This window comes from Mustelus asterias, chromosome 3, assembly GCF_964213995.1.
Source record: "Mustelus asterias chromosome 3, sMusAst1.hap1.1, whole genome shotgun sequence".
NCBI lineage: Eukaryota > Metazoa > Chordata > Chondrichthyes > Carcharhiniformes > Triakidae > Mustelus > Mustelus asterias.
Genome location: NC_135803.1, coordinates 146,942,853 through 146,966,172, shown reverse-complemented (window position 1 = coordinate 146,966,172; position 23,320 = coordinate 146,942,853). Strand labels below are relative to the sequence as shown.

Below are 23,320 nucleotides of genomic sequence, written 5' to 3'. Positions count from 1 at the left end.
TTGTAGGGCTGGAGGCGGTTACAGTGATAGGGAGGGTTGTAGGGGCTGGAGGAGGATACAGAGATAGGGAGGGTTGTAGGGCTGGAGGAGGTTACAGTGATGGGGAGGGTTGTAGGGGCTGGAGGAAGATACAGAGATAGGGAGGGTTGTAGGGCTGGAGGAGGATACAGAGATAGGGAGGGTTGTAGGGGCTGGAGGAAGATACAGAGATAGGGAGGGTTGTAGGGCTGGAGGAGGATACAGAGATAGGGAGGGTTGTAGGGCTGGAGGAGGATACAGAAACAGGCCCTGCAGAGCCAACATTTGACCCCGCAACTGCAGGCAGGCTTCCTCTTGACTTTAGGCCCATTCTTACAATCTCGCCAAAGGTATCTCAACACATGTTTTACTTTTGAAAAACATGCTCACTCTCTGTAACAAGTGCACTTAAAGGACAGCTATATTTTCAAACCCTGCATTACAACAGGTACTACATTTGCAAAGGTGCTTCGCTGGCTGTAAACGGCAACAAAGGATGGCCCAAAGCCAGCGACACCCACATCCTGTAAAAGTTTAGAAATGATAGCCGTTGCTTCCTTATAGCTGAACAAGTGTCAAGAAGACATCAGATAATCTCAATCAATGCTAGCAAAATACACACTTCACGCCTGACCAATGTCTGGAGATCGTATCCAGTTAACCTCGCAGTGCTGCGGTCGATGTGCAGAATGGAGAGCTTCAGGACTCAAGTTTTGATTCTTCATGAGCTGTAAAAGGGCCACAAAGCCTCAGGGATTTGGACTTGATGCTATCAGCGCAAACCTCAGCTCCAGCCAAGTACATCAGAAGATCAGGAACAGCATGCGAGCAGAAATGCTCTTGTACTTGTTACAATCCCTATGGGGGGAGTGATTAAAAACCAAAGCAACCGAGTTTACCAAACGACCCCAAATGAAGAAGAAAATCAGCAAGATTTCCCTTTTTGAAACTTTTACTTTAACACACGTTAGTACTGCTGCCTCTCAGCGCCAGGGACCCGGGTTCGATTCCCACCCGGCTTGGGTCACTGTCTGTGCGGAGTCTGCACGTTCTCCCCGTGTCTGCGTGGGTTTCCTCCGGGTGCTCCGGTTTCCTCCCACAGTCCGAAAGACGTGCTGGTTAGGGTGCATTGGCCATGCTAAATTTTCCCTCAGTGTATCCAAACAGGCACCGGAGTGTGGCGACTAGAGGATTTTCACAGTAACTTCATTGCAGTGTTAATGTAATCCTACTGGTGTCACTAATAAATAAACTTTTTTAAAAAGTCTTAAAAACAAATCAAGTTTAAAGGGAATATTAGGGGGGGCTTCTTCACGCAGAGAGTGGTGGGAGTGTGGAATGAGCTGCCGGATAAAGTGGTAAATGCGGGGTCACTTTTAACATTTAAGAAAAACTTGGACGGGTTCATGGATGAGAGGGGTGTGGAGGGATATGGTCCAAGTGCAGGTCAGTGGGACTAGGCATAAAATGGTTCGGCACAGACAAGAAGGGCCAAAAGGCCTGTTTCTGAGCTGTAATTTTCTATGGTTCTATGGTTCTAACAGAGTAAGTTAAACATGCACAGGCGGGCAAAGGGAAATGATAAAGTCAATTTAAATAGTCAATACAACAAAGATATGTCTTACATGACCACCCACATCATTCCCTCGACCAATGTGTCACTCTGTAGGCTACACAGTTCTTCAGTGTGCTGCTCTTTATTCAGTAAGAAGTTTAACAACACCAGGTTAAAGTCCAACAGGTTTATTTGGTAGCAAAAGCCACACAAGTACTGTGTTTACCCCAGTCCAACGCCGGCATCTCCACATCCTGACTACACTCTTTATTCACACAGGAGTCCAATCTGACAACAGCCTTCACCTCAGAGTTCCAAGGGTACAATTATCATAATGGAGACACACTTCTACAATTCTTCCTCTCCCTCAGGTCATGACAGTCCTAATTCTGTAACTTTCTGGAGATCTTTTTCAACCGACCTACCAGGGCGGATTGGAGGTGGCCTTTCCCACATTACAACCGAGACCGCACTTCACAATGACTTCATTGGCCATAACCAGCTCAGCTGGGTGGACGGCTGGTTCATGATGCAAAGTAACGCCAACAGCGCAGGTTCAATTCCTGTACCGGCTGAGGTTGTTCACGAAGGCCCTGCCCTCTCAACCTTGCCCCTCGCCTGACCCTCAGGTTAAATCACCACCGGTTAGCTCTCCCTCAAAAGGGGAGAGCGGCCAATGGGGCTATGGTGACATTTCATTGGCCGCAAAACACTTTGGGGCAATCCTGAGATTCGGAAAGCCACGATATAAACATCTCGCTTTACCATCTCTCATAAACTGCTGATCTTAACAAATGTTGGCCTTCCAATTAATTTCATCCCATTTGGTATCAAATCAACGGGAAATACAAATAGTCAAACCAGATTATCAACTGAGATTTCAGGCTGAATTGTCAATGCTCCGGGATTCCCATTTACAGGTGCTGGATAAGACCCGCCCTTCAGATTCCAAGCCGCTGACTTTCCTGTTTGTTACCTCAATGATGAGACACAGTCTAGTCCACGATGATTTATTGCAGCCCAGTCTGTACAAGAACTCTTTGTTACCTTAGCGACTGAATTGGCAACACCTTATACCAACAATAGTAAAAGCATGACAAACACACCTGCGTCACTGATCTATCCCAATTCCAAACATGGCTACTTCCCCTAGGAATGGGATGGGAAGATAAGGCAGAGGACATTGGGGCAGCACGGTAGCACAGCAGTTAGCACTGCTGCCTCACAGCGCCAGGGACTCAGGTTCGATTGCTACCTTGGAATGCAAGAACAGGAATGTACTTCTGAGGCTGTATGAGGCTCTGGTCAGATTCCATTTGGAGTGTTGAGAGCAGTTTTGGTCCCCATATCTAAGAAAGGGTGTGCTGGCCTTGGAAAGGGTCCAGAGGAGGTTCACAAGAATGATCCCTGGAATGAAGAGCTTGTCGTAGGAGGAAAGGTTGAGGACTCTGGGTCTGTACTCGTTGGAGTTTAGAAGGATGAAGAGGGAACTTTTTGAAACTTACAGGGTACTGCAAGGCCTGGATAAGGTGGACGCAGAGAGGATGTTTCCACTAGTAGGAAAAACTAGAACCAGAGGGCACAACCTCAGGCTAAAGGGACGATCCTTTAAAACAGAGATGAGGGGGAATTTCTTCAGCCAGAGAGTGGTGAATCAGTGGAGCTCTTTGCCGCAGAAGGCAGTGGAGGCCAGGTCATTGAGTGCCTTTAAGACAGAGATAGATAGGTTCTTGATTAATAAGGGGATCAGGGGGTTATGGGGAAAAGGCAGGAGAATGGGGATGAGAAAAATATCAGCCATGATTGAATGGCGGAGGAGATTCGATGGGCCGAGTGGCCTAATTCTGCTCCTGTATCTTATGGTCTTATGGGTCACTGTCTGTGTGGAGTTTGCATGTTCTCCCCGTGTCTGTGTGGGTTTCCTCCAGGTGTTCCGGTTTCCTCCGACAGTCTGAAAGACGTGCTGGTGAGGTGCATTGGCCGTGCTAAATTCTCCCTCAGTGTACCCGAACAGGCACCGGAGTGTGGCGACTAGGGAATTTTCACAGGAACTTCATTGCAGTGTTAATGTAAGCCTACTTGTGACGCGACTAAATTTAAACCTAAACTGTGCTTAGCACTGCTAGCTCACAGCGCCAGGGATCCGGGTGCGATTCGTCTTGGGTCACTGCCTGTGAGGAGTGTAAGGGGATTAGCAGGGTAAATATGTGGGATTACAGGGATAGGCCTGGGTGGGGTAGTTGTGGGTGCAGACTCGATGGGCCGAATGGCCTTCTTCTGTAGGATTCTATGACATTTCTGAAATCTGGGGCAAGATTTTCCCTGCAGGTTACTCACCTCCAAAGTCAGGCTGATTAAATGAGTCAGAAACTCGCACTGTGGGAAGTTACAGAATCATAGAATCCCTACAATGCAGAACAAGGCCATTTGGCCCATCGAGTCTGCACTGACCACAATCCCACCCAGGCCCTATCCCCGTAACCCCATGCATTTACCCTAGCTAGTCCCCCTGTGGGCAATTTAGCTTGGCCAATCCACCTAATCCACACATCTTTGGAATGTGGGAGGAAACCCATGCAGACATGGGGAGAACGTGCAGACTGCACACAGATAGTGAGCCAAGCTGGGAATCAAACCCGAGTCCCTGGCGCTGTGTGGCAGCAGTGCTAACCACTGTGCCACCCTTTGGAAACCCTACAGTGCAAAAGGAGGCCATGCGGTCCATTGCTCATGATTTTCCCCAGAGTGACAAATTAGTGACGAGAAGGCAGACTTACCATCCAATTTAGGGGACAGGATGGTGCCAGCGTGCCAGGGCTGGGCACACAGCCCAGCAGTGCTATTTTTAATGCCCTTCTACCATCATTACCAGCCCTATCAGAGTCTAAAATGGTGGCACAGCGATTAGCACTGCTGCTTCACAGCGCCAGAGACCAGAGTTCAATTCCTGGCTTGGGTCACTGTCTGTGTGGAGTTTGGACATTCTCCCCATGTCTGCGCGGGTTTCCTCCAGTTTCTTCCCACAGTCTGAAAGACGTGCTTGTTAAGTGCGTTGACCTGAACAGACGTCGAAGTGTGGCGACTAGGGGAATTTCACAGTAACTTCACTGCAACGTTAATGTAAACCTTACTTGTGACTAATGAATAAACTTTAAAAACCAGGCCCCTTAGATTGAAATAGAGCAGAGGAAAAATTAAAAATCAGTATGTGAACATAGGTTTGTGCAACGCCCATGTTGCCCAGACAGGGAGCTGGTTCACAAGAACATTAGTTCATCTGAATCTGTGCATTGCTATACAACACTGATGGATGGATAGATGTCTGGACTGACTCATGTAATTGTTTCCAATCAACCATGCCTTGGTCGCACTCTCATCTGAGTCTGGAGCTTGTGGGGTCGGGCTGGACTCCAGACACCTCAGCATAATAATCAGGGTTGGTACTCCACTGCTGTACTGGGAGCGTGCTGCACTGTCAGAGGTGGCAAAACTGAGCCCCATCGACTCAGGTGGATGGAAGAGGTCTCACGGCGCTCTTCCAAAAGAGCAGGGGGATTTTACCTGACGTCCTGGCTAATTTTTCAAAAAATATCATTCCTTGTGTGTGGGTGTCACTGACAATTCTGGGCACAATACTTCAGTGAAAGTGTAAAGGCCTTCGAAAGGGTAAGAGGAGGCTAGCCATGGCTTCATGGAACGACAGTAAGAAGTTTAACAACACCAGGTTAAAGTCCAACAGGTTTATTTGGTAGCAAAAGCCACACAAGCTTTCGGAGCTCCAAGCCCCTTCTTCATGGAACGAACCATGGAACTTCAGTTGTGAGGAGATTTGGAAATTTTCAGACACGGCGCTTAGCACTGCTGCCTCACGGTGTCAGGGACCCGGGTTCAATTCTGGCCTCAGGTCACTGTCTGTGTGGGGGTTGCACGTTCTCCCCCGTGTCTGTGGGGGTTTCCTCCGGGTGCTCCGGTTTCCTCCCACAAAGATGTGCAGGTTAGGTGGATTGGTCATACTAAATTACCCGTTTATTACTCATCCCTAATTGTCATTGAGAAGGTGGCGGTGAGCTGCCTTCTTGAACCGCTGCAGCTCCTGAGATGTAGGTGCACCCACAGTGCTGTTAGGGAGGGAGTTCCAAGATTTTGATCCAGTGACAGTGAAGGAACAGCGATATATTACCAAGTCAGGATGGTGAGTGGTTTGGAGGGGAACCTGCAGGTGGTGGTGTTCCCATGTATCTGCTGCCCTTGTCCTTCCAGGCGGTCGTGGTCATGAGTTGAAAAGGTGCTTTCTCAGGAGCCTTGGTAAATTACTGCAGTGCATCTCAGAGATGGAATCCATAGAATCTTGACAGTGCAGACGGCGGCCATTTGGCCAAAAGAGCATTATAGCCAGGTCCTCCCTCCCACCCTATCCACGTAACCCCACACATTTACCACGTCTAATCTACCTAATCGACACACCTTGGGACACCAAGGGGCAATTTAGTCTGGTCAATCCACCTAACCTGCACATCTTTGGTCATTTGGGCCTCGGACATTCCCTTGAGGAACTCCTGCAGTGATGTCCTGGAGCTGAGATGTTTGACCTCCAACCACCACAACCATCTTGCTCTGTGCCAGGCATGACTCCAACCAGCGGAGAGTTTTTCCCCGGATTTCCATCGACTCCAATTTTGCTGGGGCCCCTTGGTGCCAAATTCAGTAAAATGCTCCCAACCCCACCCTATCCCCATAACCCCATGCATTTACCCCACTAACCCCCCTAACTTTCACATCTTTGGACATTAAGGGGCAATAAGGGTGAGGTCCCTCATTGCCTGATTGTGAGGGCCAGCATAAGGAAAAGGGGTGGGATTGCTGAAAGCCAGCTCTCACCTATGGCCTGGGTTCCTTGCTGATTTCCGGGTGGGTGCAGTGCCACCGCTCCCACTGGCACTGCCCGCAATGGACAGCCGTGAGTTTCTAAGCGACTGGCAGCTCTTGGGGCGTGCAGACCTCTCCCCTCAGGGGCCCTGAATCCCACAGAGGTCGACTGCTACCAGGTGCAAGATTAACAGGGCGTCAAAGGAGGTGGCATGGGCCTCTTACCAGTCAGGTGCCCATTGCCTGAATTAAGTTGCCCCCACTGTCTCAAAGATCACGTAATCAACAACTCCCTGTGAAAACTGTTCTTACGCAACCAACTCTGACCATGAAAATATGCTCACCATAACATGAGAACTCTTAAAAGTTATGAATAGGCTGCATGATGTTGAGATACAAATGACTATAGTGTCGCCCTCTGCCTCTCCATTCCTTCAGGCCAATTGGACATCGGTTCTGGAGAGAGAGACATCTGGCCTCAGCTTTCTTTGCAGCAAACATTGGGTGGGAGGGGTTATGCCAGTCCCCTGCTAACAGGTTTGAAGGCGGAGGGCCTCGTAAGATGCAACAGATAGCCTGCCAGCAGCCCACCCATACCCATCTGTCTCCCATTTTATATTGGGTGGGGTTGCAGTGGAAGAGTCCAGGAACCCACCCGCCGCCCTTCGGCCTGGTGGGACAATTCAGCGGCCAATGACTGACCAACCAACCCCCCCCCCCCCGGGAACATCTAATCTAAACAAACTTCCAACAGATATACACAGACCTGGGGCTCCATTTTTGCTTTGAGAGTGGGAAACAGGAACTGTGGCCTCTGGCAGGAATCATCGTGGGAAGTTGGGTGGAGGGAGGTGGACAGAACATTTGACGGACCAGCCAAAAGTCCATTGACTTTGCGCAGGAATTTACTGTCCCTCCATCCTGGCAGGCAGAACGGGAAAATCCCAGCCTACGAAACCAGGTCTCAAACATACCCCCAGAGGGGAAACTCTCATTCTTTGAGAATTTGACCAAGACGGCTATTAATTGGTATGGAGACAGGATTTCTGTCCAATTAAAGGTGAAGGATAGGCTCTTGAAGCTGAAGATCCAATCAGAGGTCTTCCAGCTTCATTGACGCAGCCAGCCGGAGGGGGTAAGTGTCTGAGGGGGTACTTCAAAATGGAGGCTCCCTCTCAGCATTTATTTTAAAAATGCCATTAAATAATGGAAAAAGCAGCCAGTCAACTACTGAGGGGCAGGAGGAGGTGGTCCTACCGGGTGGTCTTTGGCTGCAATCCCTCTCAGGCAGGGAGGGATGGCCTGTAAGCCTGTTTAGGGAACTGGCACCCCACCACCTCCAGGCCTATTGTTGGGTGCCCGACTCCAGGCATTGGGAAACTGGAGGCCAACTGGAAAATCCCAGTCAGCCTCCTTTGCTTACCATTAACGAGGCTGTTAAGGAGCCTTCCTGGGCCTCGAACCAGCCAAAGTTGACAGTCCCGGGGACTAGGGGTCCGGCAACTGGCATCAACGGTCAATGCTGCTAATTTCTGATCCCATCCACCTCGGTTCCTGCCCTCAGAGGGGATGAAAAATCCCGCGTCTTACAAAGATGTGCGGGTTAGGTGAATTGGCCATGCTAAATTGCCCCTCAGTGTCGGGGGGACGAGCTAGGATAAATGCATGCGGTTACGGGGATAGGGCCTGCGTGGGATTGTGGTTGGTGCAGACTCGATGGGCCGAATGGCCTCCTTCTGCACTGTAGGATTCTATGATTCCTTCACAGGATGAATTACACACAAGCACAGCCACATCTTCGCAACTACTTACAATATAATTCACTTCTGGAGGGCAGCGTTGTGGGAAAAAGAATCGGTTAGTATGTGTGGCCTCAGTGGTCTTGTCGAGTGGGAGGGTTGTAAAACACAAACATTGTCTTACACTTGGAGTGAACTTTACTCGAATGTAACTGTGGCCTCGTGCCCTGGATCACATATTTGTTTGAAAACCTTAAAAGGAGATTGTGTGCATAGCCCAGGCATTTCAGCAACGTCTCGAATGCAGATTGGGGAAATGCTCCAAAATATTTTCAGTGCTCGGGATTAATAGATGTTTGTTTAAATGCCCTTTGACAACATAGGGCGTTCCATTTCAGACACAGTCATTCATTAAACAAAGCCAAGCTGTTTCCGCCATAGGCCCTATACTGAAAAGTCTCGTGCTATCATGTTTCCGATAGTGAGGTGACCAGATCTGTGGTCTAACCAACGCTCTGTACAACTCCAACATTACCGCCTTGCTCTTATTCTTTATGCCTTGACTGATAAAAGCGAGTATCCATATGCTTTCTTAACTATCCTAGTCACCTGCTCTGCCGACTTCAGGGATCTGTGAATAAGTACCCCAAGATCTGTTCCTCTGAGCTTCCCTGGGTCCTGCCATTCATTAAATACTCCCTCATCTTGTTTCCTCTTCCAAAGTGCATCACCTCACACTTATCAGGGTTAAATACCATCTGCCACTGCCCTGTCCAGCTGACCAACCCATTTAGGTGATGACAACAACAACACCTGGAGTCCATTAACACGGTGAAACATCGCAAGGCGAGAGCCAGAGAGCTCAAGGTTCATTGTCTGTGCTTTTCTATCCATTCAGGGCATGAGTCGGACAAGTCAGGACATCCAGCCGGACTTGTACAGCTCACATACCAGGAGGTGGTAGTCAGGGATTGGAGCGGACGTATCGGGCCAGCCTGCCCGCGTTTGTTTAAGTCTGCTCACCGCTGAGATAAGGGAGAATGATTCAGCAGTTTTATATTCACGGACAGGCTCCACATTTGCCAATCTTTCCAAATCCAAACTAGAACAGCAAAACGTTTTTAAAAACTGCTTAACGTTAAAAAGAGAAAATCTTGGAAAAAAGCAACAAAAGTTTTGGAATGAAGAAGACTATCCTTGTGGATAGCAACTGCGATTAGGTTTCCACAATGGCTGAGGTGGGGAGGGGGTAGGGGGCGGTGGGGGGGGGGGGGGGGGAGTCGGTACTCCCACTCAATCACCCTATCGTCAGTTTCTGTTGAAATGCCAGAGATCATACAAACGAGGAACAGGAGTAGGCCATTCAGCCCCTCGGGCCTGCTCCACCATTCCATAAGATTATGGCAGGTCGGGTCGTGGCCTCAACATCACTTTCCCAGCTTTACTTCCGATATCCTTTGACTCCCTTATTCGTAAAGAATCCATCTGTCTCCACTTAAAAAATATTACATGGCCCTACCTCCATCACTCTCTGGGGAAGAGTTCCACAGACAGGGACCTCAATTCAAATTCTATCCATACTAGTGCCAAGTAAATGGATTGGTTATGTCTTATAGGCTTTCAAATACATTAGAAGTTGTTTTGTGCAACCAGTTAAGTATAAGGATATTCATATCCTTTCATAGAATCCCTACACTGCAGAAAGAGGCCATTTAGCCACAATGCCACCCAGGCCCTATTCCCGTAACCCCACATATTTACCTTGCTAATCCCCCCTGACACTAAGTGGCAATTTAGCATGGCCAATCAATATAACCCGCACATCTTGGGACTGTGGGAGGAAACCGGAGCACCCGGAGGAAACCCACGCAGACACGGGGAGAACATGCAAACTCCACAGACAGTGACCCGAGGCCGGAATTGAACCCAGGTCCCTCGCGCTGTGAAGCAGCAGTGCTAACCACTGTGCCACCGCGCCGTCCTGTTAATGGATCCCAAGCCAGTTGAAACTAAAGCAAATTATTTTCTTGATAGTGGGTTTATAGTGTAGAACATAGCTCTACATCTGTCTGCCTCTATATCACTTGACTAGTAATCCACAGACCTGAGTTAAAACTCTGGTGACCCACATTCGAATCACACCACGGCAGATGGTGAAATTTGACTTATAGAACATAGAACAGTACAGCACAGAACAGGCCCTTCGGCCCACCATGTTGTGCCGAGCTTTATCAGAAACCAAGATCAAGCTATCCCACTCCCTATCATCCTGGTGTGCTCCATGTGCCTATCCAATAACCGCTTAAATGTTCCTAAAGTCTCTGACTCCACTATCACTGCAGGCAGTCCATTCCACACCCCAACCACTCTCTGCGTAAAGAACCTACCTCTGATATCCTTCCTATATCTCCCACCACGAACCCTAAAGTTATGCCCCCTTGTAATAGCTCCATCCACCCGAGGAAATAGTCTTTGAACGTTCACTCTATCTATCCCCTTCATCATTTTATAAACCTCTATTAAGTCTCCCCTCAGCCTCCTCCGCTCCAGAGAGAACAGCCCTAGCTCCCTCAACCTTTCCTCATAAGACCTACCCACCAAACCAGGCAGCATCCTGCTAAATCTCCTCTGCACTCTTTCCAGCGCTTCCACATCCTTCTTATAGTGAGGTGACCAGAACTGCACACAATATTCCAAATGTGGTCTCACCAAGGTCCTGTACAGTTGCAGCATAACCCCACGGCTCTTAAACTCCAACCCCCTGTTAATAAAAGCTAACACACTATAGGCCTTCTTCACAGCTCTATCCACTTGAGTGGCAACCTTCAGAGATCTGTGGATATGGACCCCAAGATCTCTCTGTTCCTCCACAGTCTTCAGAACCCTACCTTTGACCCTGTATTCAATCCAAAAAAAAAATCTGGAATTAATAGTCGATTCATAAAAACCAACCGGGTTCAGTCATGTCCTTTAGGGAAGGAAATCTGCCTACATGTGACGACCACAGATCCACAGCAATATAGTTTACTCTGAAATGGCCTAGCAAGCCACTCAGTTCAAGGGCAATTATGATTGGGCAATTAAAGTGGCACCCACATCCATGAATGAATAAGTTATTTAAACCACTCCAGACTGTTAAGAGATGTAACAGCGCACCAATTCTATAAGCACAGAATCAGGTAGCATGTTACGTGGAATTCCTTGAGATTAGCCATGTAGTCTAAGCCCTCAAAGCAATTCCAGCTGACGCAGCGTTCATTTCAAGTACTGTGGACCAAGACCAGCCACCCTACACTGGGGCTACCAGCCCATTGGGAAATTGATCCTACTGTCAAGTTAGCCAGATGATAACATTGTTTACAGAGAGCAACAGAACTATGGGTGGCACGGTGGCACAGTGGTTAGCACTGCCGCCTCACAGCGCCAGAACCCGGGTTCAATTCCCGCTTCAGGTCACTGTCTAGTGTAGGGTTTGTACATTCTCTCCATGTCTGCGTGGGTTTCCTCCGGGTGCTCCAGTTCCCTCCCATACTCCAAAGATTTGCAGGTTAGGTTGATTGGCCAGGCTGAATGGCCTCTTAGTGTTAGGGATAATAGCAGGGTGAATAAGTGGGATAGGGCCTGGGTGGGGTTGTTGTCGGTGCAGACTTGATGGGCTGAATGGCCTCCTTCTGTGAGTAAGGATTCTATGATTCTAGTTCAATGAAGTGGTTGGCATCAAGTTAAACAGCAAGTTAAATAGACAGGATGATTTCATGACAATAATGTCCCTCGTTCGGAGCAGCCCAAATTCCTTTCCCTGTTAGATATTTTACTTTAAAGACGCAATAGCCTATAAATTGAGCTGTGACCATTTTTGGGTGCAGTTTATCACCACTCCCCTCACCTGGAAGTTGAGGCCTAAGGCTCTCTGGATATTATCAGCACCTAAGGTCATGAGAACTATATCTGTTTCCGAATGCAGACCTTCCTCGAAAACATATTGCCACAATCGCTGATCTTGCGGTAACTGCTCTCCACACTTTACTTGAGGCTTACCAAACTCCAGTCTTTCTTTCTGGTGCTTCGGAGCAGTTTTCGAAGAGCGATTGGGATAGAAAGAAGAATAGTGGGAAGGAATTCAGTACTCACGTTTTGAGGGCAGTACTCCATTTTCTGGTAAAACTCCAGGCCCCTTTTCAGAGGTTCCTCTGATTTCACACAACAGCCTTGCATGTCCCTCTCTATGACCTCGTCAATCACTTTGACTGGGAATGTGCACAGGGCTGACTTGTAGCCCACCTCTTTGCTTTGAGGATAACTTTCTGCAAAAACCCCAAACAGCACGTCGTCATCTTCCGAAACAGAAAGCTCCTTGGCAAGATGGGCACCCGGCCTCGCCAGGTAGGCAGCTTGCAAGATGTTGAAGAGGGTCTCCCGGCCACCGGCCATTCTCCTCCTGCGCCGGGGCTCGTACTCGCAATGCAACACGAGCTCGCGGTAGTTTCCGACCACGTACTCTCCCACCTTCAAACGAGCGATCCTTGTCTCGTAGTTTTTTGAAGTGATGCTTTCCCTTTGGACAGTTAGGAAATAGACATAATTTTCAGTGCTAAAAGAATAAACATAATCTATGGGGTAGGAGTCCAGAAACTCATTCAGCACCGTTAGAGAGGATTCCTCATCAGAAAGGAAATCAAACCCATTCATTGACCCCATCAATCTTTTCATCGATATTGACTTTGGACTGTAGGCTTTGGCCACCGTACTGTTGACTGTAGCAGCGATGAAAAAATAGGTGACAAATGATTCTGCGTGGACATGTACTTGGGTCCCCAGGGGACTCGCCACGCAGTCAGGACAACGGTCAGGCTTGTTGTTTTCTTTTAAGAATAGACATTTTGTCTGATTCAGGTCACCTTTGTCAAGAGAGTGCATGTAGCATATGCCATGTTGAGAGCTCCCACAGTTAAACAAGAACGGCTCAAAGCTATCAAACACGAGGACTTCATTGTCATTATCTTCCATGCCAGCTACTGGCTCCCAGTCGGTTGCGCAAAGTTTGCAGACTGCGCAGTCTGGGCTGCCAACCGGTCCCGTCTGCAGGGAGGCTGTCTTTTCGAGAGCGACGTTTAAAGCGTACAAGTGGTTGCGCACGGCTAGGTACACGCTTTGCGCGTTATCCTCGTACATGGCTACATTCTGGATTGGCTGCCCTGCATTGAAACTTGGCAGGGTGTAGTGAAAATCAAAGTTGAAGCTCTGAGCCTCCCACGAGCACTTCTGGGTCTTGCAGAACGGGATATTTGTCGACAAGCAGGCGATGAACCAAAGGAAGAATTCTGCCCCAAATGGCATTCCGTTGCCAGATGTTGCTTCAAACCAAGGCCGAGCCGGGAGGTGAAGTAGATCAGCGCTTTACCAAATTGTCCCAGGATCGAGGACAAATCCTTAGCTTGCGAAGCAGGGTTCTGCTTCAATTTTGGTATCACAACAAAGAACCGAAGAAAACGTGGTCGGAATACATCATTTCGTGCACTAAAACAAAATCAGGTCGAAATCGTGCAGTCCAGACTCAAAATTCGTATCCGCTTCAGGGCTGTTGTCTTCCTGCAGGAACCTGGCGGGTCTGAAGGCTAAAGTCCTGCTACACCAGAGAGAAAACAAATTACAGTTAGCTCACTGTAAATCAAGGATCATTGCAAAGTGTTCTCCTCTGGTCAAACATAATAACATCTAAATTACGATTAAAAACTAAGCACAATTAACTTTACAGGACATGGTGGCACAGTGGTTAGCGCTGCTGCCTCACAGCGTCAGGAACCTGGGTTCAATTCCGGGCTACTTCCTGTGTGGAGTTGGCACGTTCTCCCCGTGTCAGTGTGGGTTTCCTCCCACGCTCCAAAGATGTGCAGGTTAGGTGGATTAGCCATGCTAAATTGCCCCTTAGTGTCCCAAGATATGTAGGTTAGCAATATTAGCCATGCTAAATTGCTCCTTAGTGTCCCAAGATATGTAGGTTAGGGGGATTAGCCATGGTAAATACGTAAAGTTACAGGGATAGAGCCTGGGTAGGATTGTTGTCGGTGATGGGCCAAATGGCCTCTTTCTGCACTGTAGGGATTCTACAATTCCATGATTTCATCTAAAGAACTTTCAATGCCTTATAGTCTAAAGCACATTCAATCTATTCATGCATTCTGCAAGCCTTTAAAATCGATTGCTTCGGGGAAATTAAAGAGGTTTTGGGCTGGATCTTTGCTCTGGGAAATCCCCCCCACTCAGCAGGCCCACCTGGGTGCAAAACTAGACACAAGTTTCTGTTCCAGAGAGGCGTGTCCGCTAACCTCGATGGCAGATTATAATGAGTCTCAGAGGCAGGCAGGTGCTGTGGCGAGATGGTTAGAAGGCCCACCATGGTTCACTAGGGGCTTATTCCATTAAAAGTCAATGGGCCCTCTAGCCTTCACCCCTCACAGACCCAATGCCACCCCCATGCCAACAATGCCCCCATCCACACCTCATACCTCAATGCCAACTCATACTCCCACCGAACCAACATCCATTAGGTACAGATCTCAGGAGCCATGTGGAGATGAAAAGCAACTTCTAACAATTTTATAGAACCCTTACTCCTACACATTTGATAATGAAAAAACTCCCATTCATGAATGCCATTCAAAGCTTTTAAATATCAAGAAGTTAATCTCTTATGCATACAGATACATTCCTGTTCAGGCTCCACATCAAAATCCTTTAATAGCCTCTTTAAGCTGATAATCAAATGGTGAACTCTGAACTCCCTGCTGAGACAAGCATAGAAACATAGAAACATAGAAAACTACAGCACAAAACAGGCCCTTCGGCCCCACAAGTTGTGCCGAACATATCCCTACCTTTTAGGCCTACCTATAACCCTCCATCCTATTAAGTCCCATGTACTCATCCAGGAGTCTCTTAAAAGACTCTATTGAGTTTGCCTCCATCACCACTGACGGCAGCCGATTCCACTCGCCCACCACCCTCTGTGTGAAAAACTTCCCCCTAACATTTCCCCTGTACCTACCCCCCAGCACCTTAAACCTGTGTCCTCTTGTAGCAGCCATTTCCACCCTGGGAAAAAGCCTCTGAGAGTCCACCCAATCTATGCCTCTCAACATCTTATATACCTCTATTAGGTCTCCTCTCATCCTACGTCTCTCCAAGGAGAAAAGACCGAGCTCCCTCAGCCTATCCTCATAAGGCATGCCACTCAATCCAGGCAAAATCCTTGTAAATCTCCTCTGCACCCTTTCAAGCTTTTCCATATCCTTCCTGTAATGAGGCGACCAGAACTGAGCACAGTACTCCAAGTGGGGTCTGACGAGGGTCTTATAAAGCTGCATCATTATCTCCCGACTCCTAAACTCAATCCCTCGACTGATGAAGGCCAGCACACCATACGCCTTCTTAACCACCTCCTCCACCTGCGGTGCCGATTTTAGAGTCCTATGGACCCGGACCCCAAAGTCCTTCTGATCCTCTACCGTACTAAGAGTCTTTCCCTTTATATTGTACTCCTTCATCCCATTCGACCTGCCAAAATGGACCACAATAGCTTTGGAAACCAAACATTCATCATGATACAGCCCTTGAGGAAATGTCAACAAAGAATTTTTCAAATTCTCTTGCATCCTGAGGGTGCAATTTCCTTAAAACATTCAATCGCCCAACGTTTAGCATTCGAGTTCCTTTGCTTGCATTTCATTCTGGAGTTTAAAAAGAACTCTGCAGTTCTTTCTAATCCTCAGCAATAAGATTATTGCTAGATGATCTGCATTTTAATGATGTTGGTTGGCGGATTCATATTGACCAGGACAGTGGAACACCTCCCCTGCTCTTCTTCAATACAGTGCCGTGGGATCAATGTCCTAATACTGTATCCTTCACGGTCATCCCTGGATATTATCTGGTTTATTGTTCTCAATCTGCTGTTGAAAATAACACACATATTGTCATGTTCAATTCATCACCTCAAGTTGCTCCCATGATCAATAGAAGAAACAACTTGGCTCAAAGCACTCGACCCTGACCCAGGCCCAACCCATGTTTGGAAGGACAAGGTGCGTCATCTCATCACACTGATGGATGCTTTCTCGTAATACAAGAGCACGTACAAAATGAGGACTTTGCATCCTTCAAAACATTTTATTGTGGTCGGATGGCCAACGGCAGTGGCAACAATGACAATGAGAAGAGCTACAATCAAGCATGCTGGGAATTTTGGTCAAGTTGTGTTAAAACACTGATGCAGGTCAGAGAAGGTTGCAGCAAGTCGTGACCTGTCCTGGGAGATGTGACCTGACACTTCCTGTGTTGACCAAATAAGGATGGTTGATTGGGCGAGTGCCAGACATCCTAGCACCATGGCCTTATTCCATATATGGTGAGGCTACAGGACTTGCATGCAACTTGGTATACACATTTGGGCATTGTTTATGAGCAATTCCATTGGCTATAATCGAACATTGTGATCAGTTTCCAGTGGTTTCATTGGCTGAGTGCCAGAGAGCTTTCTGTAAGAATGTGTAAAGTTCAAGATAAAAGAGGAACTTTAAGTCTTTTTTCCCCTCAGTAGAAAGCCGAAAATCACATTCACAATGTGCCCTGAAGATCATCTTCAGAGAAGAACAAAAGGACCATGAGGAAGATCCATATCCAAGGGCGGACCTGGCCAGTTCGCTCAAGCGGGTAGTATTTGTTTTCAGTCAAAAAGTTTAAAGTTAAATGAGTTAAAGTTAGAGTTGAAGTTAAGTTTTAAGTTTAAGTGTGTTCATTAGTGTCACAAGTCGGCTTACATTAACACTGCAATGAAATTACTGTGAAAATCTCCTAGTCGCCACACTCCGATGCCTGTTCGGGTACACTGAGGGAGAATTTAGCACGGCCAATACACCTAACCAGCACGTCTTTCGGACTGTGGGAGGAAACCGGAGCACCCGGAGGAAACCCACGCAGATATAGGGAGAACATCGCACAGACTGACTCTGCACAGACAAGCCGGGAATCGAACACAGGTCCCCAGCGCTGTGAGGCAGCAGTGCAAACCACTGTGCCACCGTGCCACCCCAGAGCTAGCGTTGAAGTTAAATAAGTTAAATTGAAGGTTGAAGTTAAATGAATTAAGTTGAGTAAGTTAAAGTGTTGCACCTCGTGTCGATTTATGTTGAGTATTGGTACCTGAAGGGTTAAATAAAGAGAAGTTCAGGTGAAATCCGAGACAAATCTCTGTCTTTTGTTGGTCACACAAGGGGAAAATATCTGGGGAAAAGGTTCCAGTCAGATAACATTCCAAAAGACAATTTTTATTTTTAAAGAGAGGCAGCCTTACCCACTAACAAAATATTCTGAATTTACCATTCTTGCAATTTGATTGGTGACTCATGAATGACATTTTCCAACTTTTCCATTAAGAGAACACTTTATCCCCACAAGCCCCTCTCCCAGTTCCTCGTGGAAATGTAAGATGCTTCTTGGCTCACAGTGAAACTGGTCAACAAATACTAATCGTGCTTTTTGTCTTAATGGCTGTAAATATTTCCCATTTAGCTTTTAAAAATTCAATAACCTCGATACAATATGAGATGGCCTTCATTAATTTGCGAGATGTATTCCAATCTCATCGCAATCTGAGATCATTCGTATTTTATAGTGATTTATGTTTGCACTGGACCCAGCCACTGTGATTATTGTTGTGTAATAAATCAGAAGCAATCCTACATCCTCCACACATTTCCTGTATTAGCTGGTGTTATCACACAGTCACTCGCTCCCTTCTGGAGTTTGGGGACGAGAAGCTGGCTGAAAAGTGAAACAGGAGACAGAATTCACTCAGAACGCAACTCCAGACCATCAGGGATTGCCAGCTTGGAGTAAGTTCTCGGTGGCAATAATTCTAAATATTTAAACACACACAAACACGCGTGCACTCATACACACTCGCACACACACACACACACATGCATGCTCACACATGCAAGCTCGTGCACGCACACACATGCTCATGCACGCATGCTTGTGCATGTGCACACGTGCCCAATTCTGCATGCACACATATGCACGCTTGTGATTGCACGCACATGCATGCTCATCCATGCACACATATGCATATGCATGCACACACGCATGCTCGCATACACACACACATTCACGCATGCATGCTCACTGACACAATTACATGCATGCACACACATGCATGCACACTATCTTTTCTCTCTTTTCCACTTTGCAAAGAGGTAAGTGCAACAAATTGGCCAATATTCATTCATGAGATGTGGGTGTGCAAGCATTTACTTTACTTCCCACCACTAATAACCCTTTGCCGAGTGGATTCCACTTTACAGTGCGGGTAATATTCAAACACATTGCTATGGATCTGGAATCAAATACAAGCCAGGCTGGGGTAAGGTTGGAAAACTTCCTTCCCTAAAAGGACAATACTGAGCCTGTTATTATTGACAAGGATTTGGCAGTTACACCATCTCTGAAACCACCTTGGTGAATTCCAGCCTTATTTCTGAATCAAATTTAAATTCCCCAGCCGCCAAAGTTCATTGATGGCTGTAAAGCACTTTGGAGCATCTTGCGTTTGTGAAAGACGCTATATAATCTGAATCATAGAAACCCTACTGTGCAGGAGGAAGCCATTCGGCCCATTGAGTCTGCACCATGTCCAATCCCACCTAGACCCTATCTCCGTAACCCCACTTACCCCACTAATCGCTCTAACCCACACATCCCAGGACCTACACATCCCAGGGCGGCACAATGGCACAGTGGTTAGCACTGCTGCCTCACAGCACCAGGGGTCCGGGTTCAATTCCCAGCTTGGGTCACTGTCTGTGTGGAGTTTACACGTTCTTCCAGTGCCTGCGCGTGTTTCCGCCAGGTGCTCCGATTTCCTCCCACAGTCCAAAGATTAGGTGGATTGGCAATGCTAAATTGCCCCTTAGTGTCAGGGGGACTAGCTAGGGGCTATGGGGATAGGACCTGGGTGGGATTGTTGTTGGTGCACACTCGATGGGCTGAATGGCCTCCTTCTGCACTGTAGAATTCTATGATTCACTGAGAGGTAATTTAGCATGGCCAATGCACCTAACCTGCACATCTTCGGACTGTGGGAGGAAACCAGAGCACTTGGGGGAAACCCACGCAGACACGGGGAGAACGTGCAAACTCCACACAGACACAGTCACCCGAAGCCAGAATCGAACCCAAGTCCCTGGCCCTGTGAGGTGGCAGTGCCAACCATTGTGCCACCGTGCCGCCCAAAATGTAAGTGTTTCCCGTGACAACATGGGTCAGATGAGGAATGATCATTGTAAATATCTGGACTATCACAGGCCTGCATTACAGAGTAACTCATTAAAAGCTAAGACATTTTAATGTGAATCCCCTTTCCAAGCCTTCCTCTTCCTTTCAGAATTGTATGCGCCTGGTTGATTGGAAGTGAAATACAATAATAAGCACACCCTGTTTTGCTGCATTTTTTGACTCTTGCCCAGACAAGAAGCATCTCACTTTGTTGCATGAATCACAGCCTCATTCTATAACAGACCTGCGGTTGAACAGTTGTGGAAATATTAAATCCCCACTCCATTTAACATCATTAGGAGAAGTCTCACCCCAATGAAATGCCTCCAGGGAACTCTGTCTGAAATCAAACAGAACCGGAGATTTGGGAGAATGGTTCCAAGGAATAAAGGGTTTTAGTTGGGTGGATTCTTTGGAGAGCCTCTTCCCCTTCGAGGGAACAGATGTTTGGAGGAGATTTGATGGAGCTTCTTAAGATCATGAGGGATTTGGATGCAGTGGATGGGGAAGAGATTGTTTCCACTAATGGCACGGTATGGTTGTACAGTGGTTAGCACTGCTGTCACACAGCGCCAGGGACCCAAGTTCAATTCCAGCCTTGGATTTGTCACATGTATTAGCATACAGTGAAAAATATTGTTTCTTGCACGCTATACAAAGCATGCTGTTCATAGAGAAGGGAAGGAGAGAGTGCAGAATGTGTTACAGTCATAGCTAGGGTGTAGAGAAAGATCAACTTAGTGCAAGACAGGTCCATTCAGAAGTCTGATAGCAGCAGGGAAGAAGCTGTTCTTGAGTCGGTTGGTACGTGACTTCCAACTTTTGTATCCTTTTCCGAATGGAAGAAGGTGGAAGAGAGTAGTCTGGGGCATGTGGGGTCCTTAATTATGCTGGCTGCTTTTCTGAGGCAGCGGGAAGTGTAGACAGAGTCAATGGATGGGAGGCTGGTTTGCGTGATGGACTGGGCTACATTCATGACCTTTTGTAGTTTATTGTGGTCTTGGTCAGAGCAGGAGCCATACCAAGCTGTGATACAACCAGAAAAAATGCCTGGGTGACTGTCTGTGTGGAGTTTGCACGTTCTCCCCATGTCTGCATGGATTTCCTCCCACAGTCCAAAGACGTGCAGGTTAGGTGGATTGGCCATGCTAAATTGTCCCTTCGAGTCCAAAGATGGATAGGTATGGGGATTAGCAGGTAAAGTTAAAGTTAATTTATTAGTCACAAGCAATGAAGCTGCTGTAAAATTCCCCTAGTCACTACAGCCCGGCGCCTGTTCGGGTCAATGCACCTAACCAGCATGTCTTTCAGAATTTGGGAGGAAACCCACGCAGACACGGGGAGAATGTGCAAACTCCACACAGACAGTGACCCAAGCCAGGAATCGAACCTGGGTCCCTGGTGCTGTGAAGCAGCAGCGTTAACCACTGTGCCACCGTGCGGGGTTACGGGGATAGGGCCTGGGAGGGATTGTGGTCGGTGCAGACTCAATGCGCCGAATGGCTTCCTTCTGCACTGTAGGGGTTCTATGCAAGATGAAGAAGCAGAGGGCACCAATTTGGGGTGATTGGCAGAAGAGCCAGAGGTGATTTGAAGAAAAGCTTCATTGCAGATACTCACTGCTCTCTGCACAATGTGCTGTCTGGAGTGTGGTAGAGGCAGTCTCAATCATGGCTTACAAGAGGGAACTGGATAACTGACAGAAGAGAAAAAAAAATTATAGATTCTTCTAATTCTTTCATTGATGTGGGCGTCACTGGCTAGGCCAGCATTTTAATTACCCGTCCCTAATTATCCTTCAGAAGGTGGTGGTGAGCTGCCTTTATGGAACACTGCAGGCTATATGGTGTAGGTGCTGTTAGAATCATAGAATCCTACAGTGCAGAATGAGGCCATTCGGCCCATCGAGTCTGCACCAACCACAATCCCACCCAGGCCATATCCACATATCCCTACATATTTACCCACTAACCCCTCTAACCTATGCATCCCGGGACACTAAGGGGCAATTTAGCATGGCCAATCAACCTAGCCCGCACACCTTTGGACTGTGGGAGGAAAGCAGAGCACCCGGAGGAAACCCACGCAGACACGGGGAGAATGTGCAAACTCCGCACAGACAGCGATCCGAGCCGGGATTCGAACCCAGGTCCCTGGAGCTGTGAAGCAGCAGTGCTAACCACTGTGCCGCCCTTAGGAAGGAAGGAAGGAAGTTCCAGAATTTTGACCCAGTGACAGTGAAGGAACGACGATAAATTTCCAAGACTGGGTGGTGTCTGGCCTGGAGGTGGTGGTGTTCCCATGCATTTGCTGCCCTTCTCCTTCCAGGTGGTAGAGGCCGCAGATTTGGAAGGTGCTGTCGAAGGAGCCTTAGTGAGTTGCTGCAGTGCACCTTGGAGACAGTGCACACGGCTACCACTGTGCGTTGCTGATGGAGGGAGCGAATGTTGAAGGTGGTGGTTGGGGTGCCAATCAAGGGGGCTGCTTTGTCCCGGATGGTACCAAACGTCTTCCGTGTCATTAGAGCTGTCCTCATCCGGGAAAGTGGAGAGTATTCCTCACACTCCTGACTTGTGCCTTGTTTATTTATTAGTGTCACAAGTAGGCTTACATTAACACAGCGATGAAGTTACTGTGAAAGAATTTGTAGATGGTGGACAGGCTTTGGGGAGTCAGTTGGTGAGTTATTCACTGCAGGCTTCCTGTCCTCTGACCTGCTCTTGTAGTCACAGTATTTATATAGAACTATAGAAAAGTTATGGCATAGAAAGGGGCTATTCAGCCCATCATTCTGCACCAGCAAAAAAACAAGAGAAAAAGGAATCTTGCCGTTCAGTTTAATCCCACTTTCCAGCACCTGGTCTATAGCCTTGCAGGTTGTAGTAATTCAGATCCAGGTACATTTTCAATGAGTTAAGCATTTCAGCTCCAAACACCAATTCAGGCAGTGAATTCCAGATGCCACCATCTCGGAGTGAAAATGATTTTCCTCATGTCCCCTCTAATACTTCGACCAATCACCTTACATCTATGTCCCCTGGTGGTTGACCCCTCAGCTCTGGGGAAACAAGTCCTTCCTGTCTACTCCATCTTAGCCCCTCAATTTTGTACACATCAATTAGGTCACCCCTTAGCCGCCTCTGTTGTCAGGAAGACAACCCCAGCCTACCCATTCTCTACTCATAGCTGCAATATTCAAGCCCTGCCAATATTCTTAAAAAAACCTTCCCTGCACTCTCTCTGGAGCAATCATGTCCTTCCTGTAATGTGGCCGAATGGCCTACTCCTGCTTCTCGTTTCTATGTAATGTGGTGACCGGAACTGTGCACAATATTCAGGTTGTGGCCTCACCAGCGTTTTACACAATTCAAGCATTACACACCTGCTTTTGTATTCAATATCCCATCCATATGCTTACTTTAACCACCTTATCCAGCTGCCTGGGCACCTTCAGGGATGTGTGGACATGTTGCAAGATCTCACACTTCCTCTACTCCTCTAAATAACCTTCCGTTTATTTAAGTATTCCCTTGCTTTGCTTGCTCTCTCCAAATACATTACCTCACACTTCTCCTGATTGAATTCTACGTGCCACTCAGCTCCCCAGAGCATCTGTTACTTCCTCCCCGGCTTCCTTCAGCAGCCTGGGTTACAATCCATCGGCTGTAGTGATTTACTCACTTTCAAGGATGTCAGTTCTTCCTGCACTTCCTTTTCTCATAATACTTACTGTGTCTAATATTTCACACTCCTCCTCCTTAATTAGAATGTCTGCATCCCTCTGCTCAGTGAAGGCAGAGACAAAGAACTC

The 23,320-nt window shown here is 47.6% G+C and overlaps 1 protein-coding gene across 2 annotated transcripts in view; it reads right to left on the bottom strand.

Moving 5' to 3' along the window:
- The window catches only part of mst1rb (macrophage stimulating 1 receptor b), a 129,879-nt gene extending 116,362 nt beyond the window's left edge, over nt 1-13,517 (bottom strand). For both annotated transcript variants that reach the window (XM_078209893.1, XM_078209894.1), the window contains exon 1: nt 12,310-13,517. In XM_078209893.1, the coding sequence (XP_078066019.1) occupies nt 12,310-13,515 (1,206 nt within the window). In that variant the 5' untranslated portion in view covers nt 13,516-13,517. The remainder of the gene's footprint in view (nt 1-12,309) is intronic.
- Between the last annotated feature and the right edge of the window lie 9,803 nt (nt 13,518-23,320).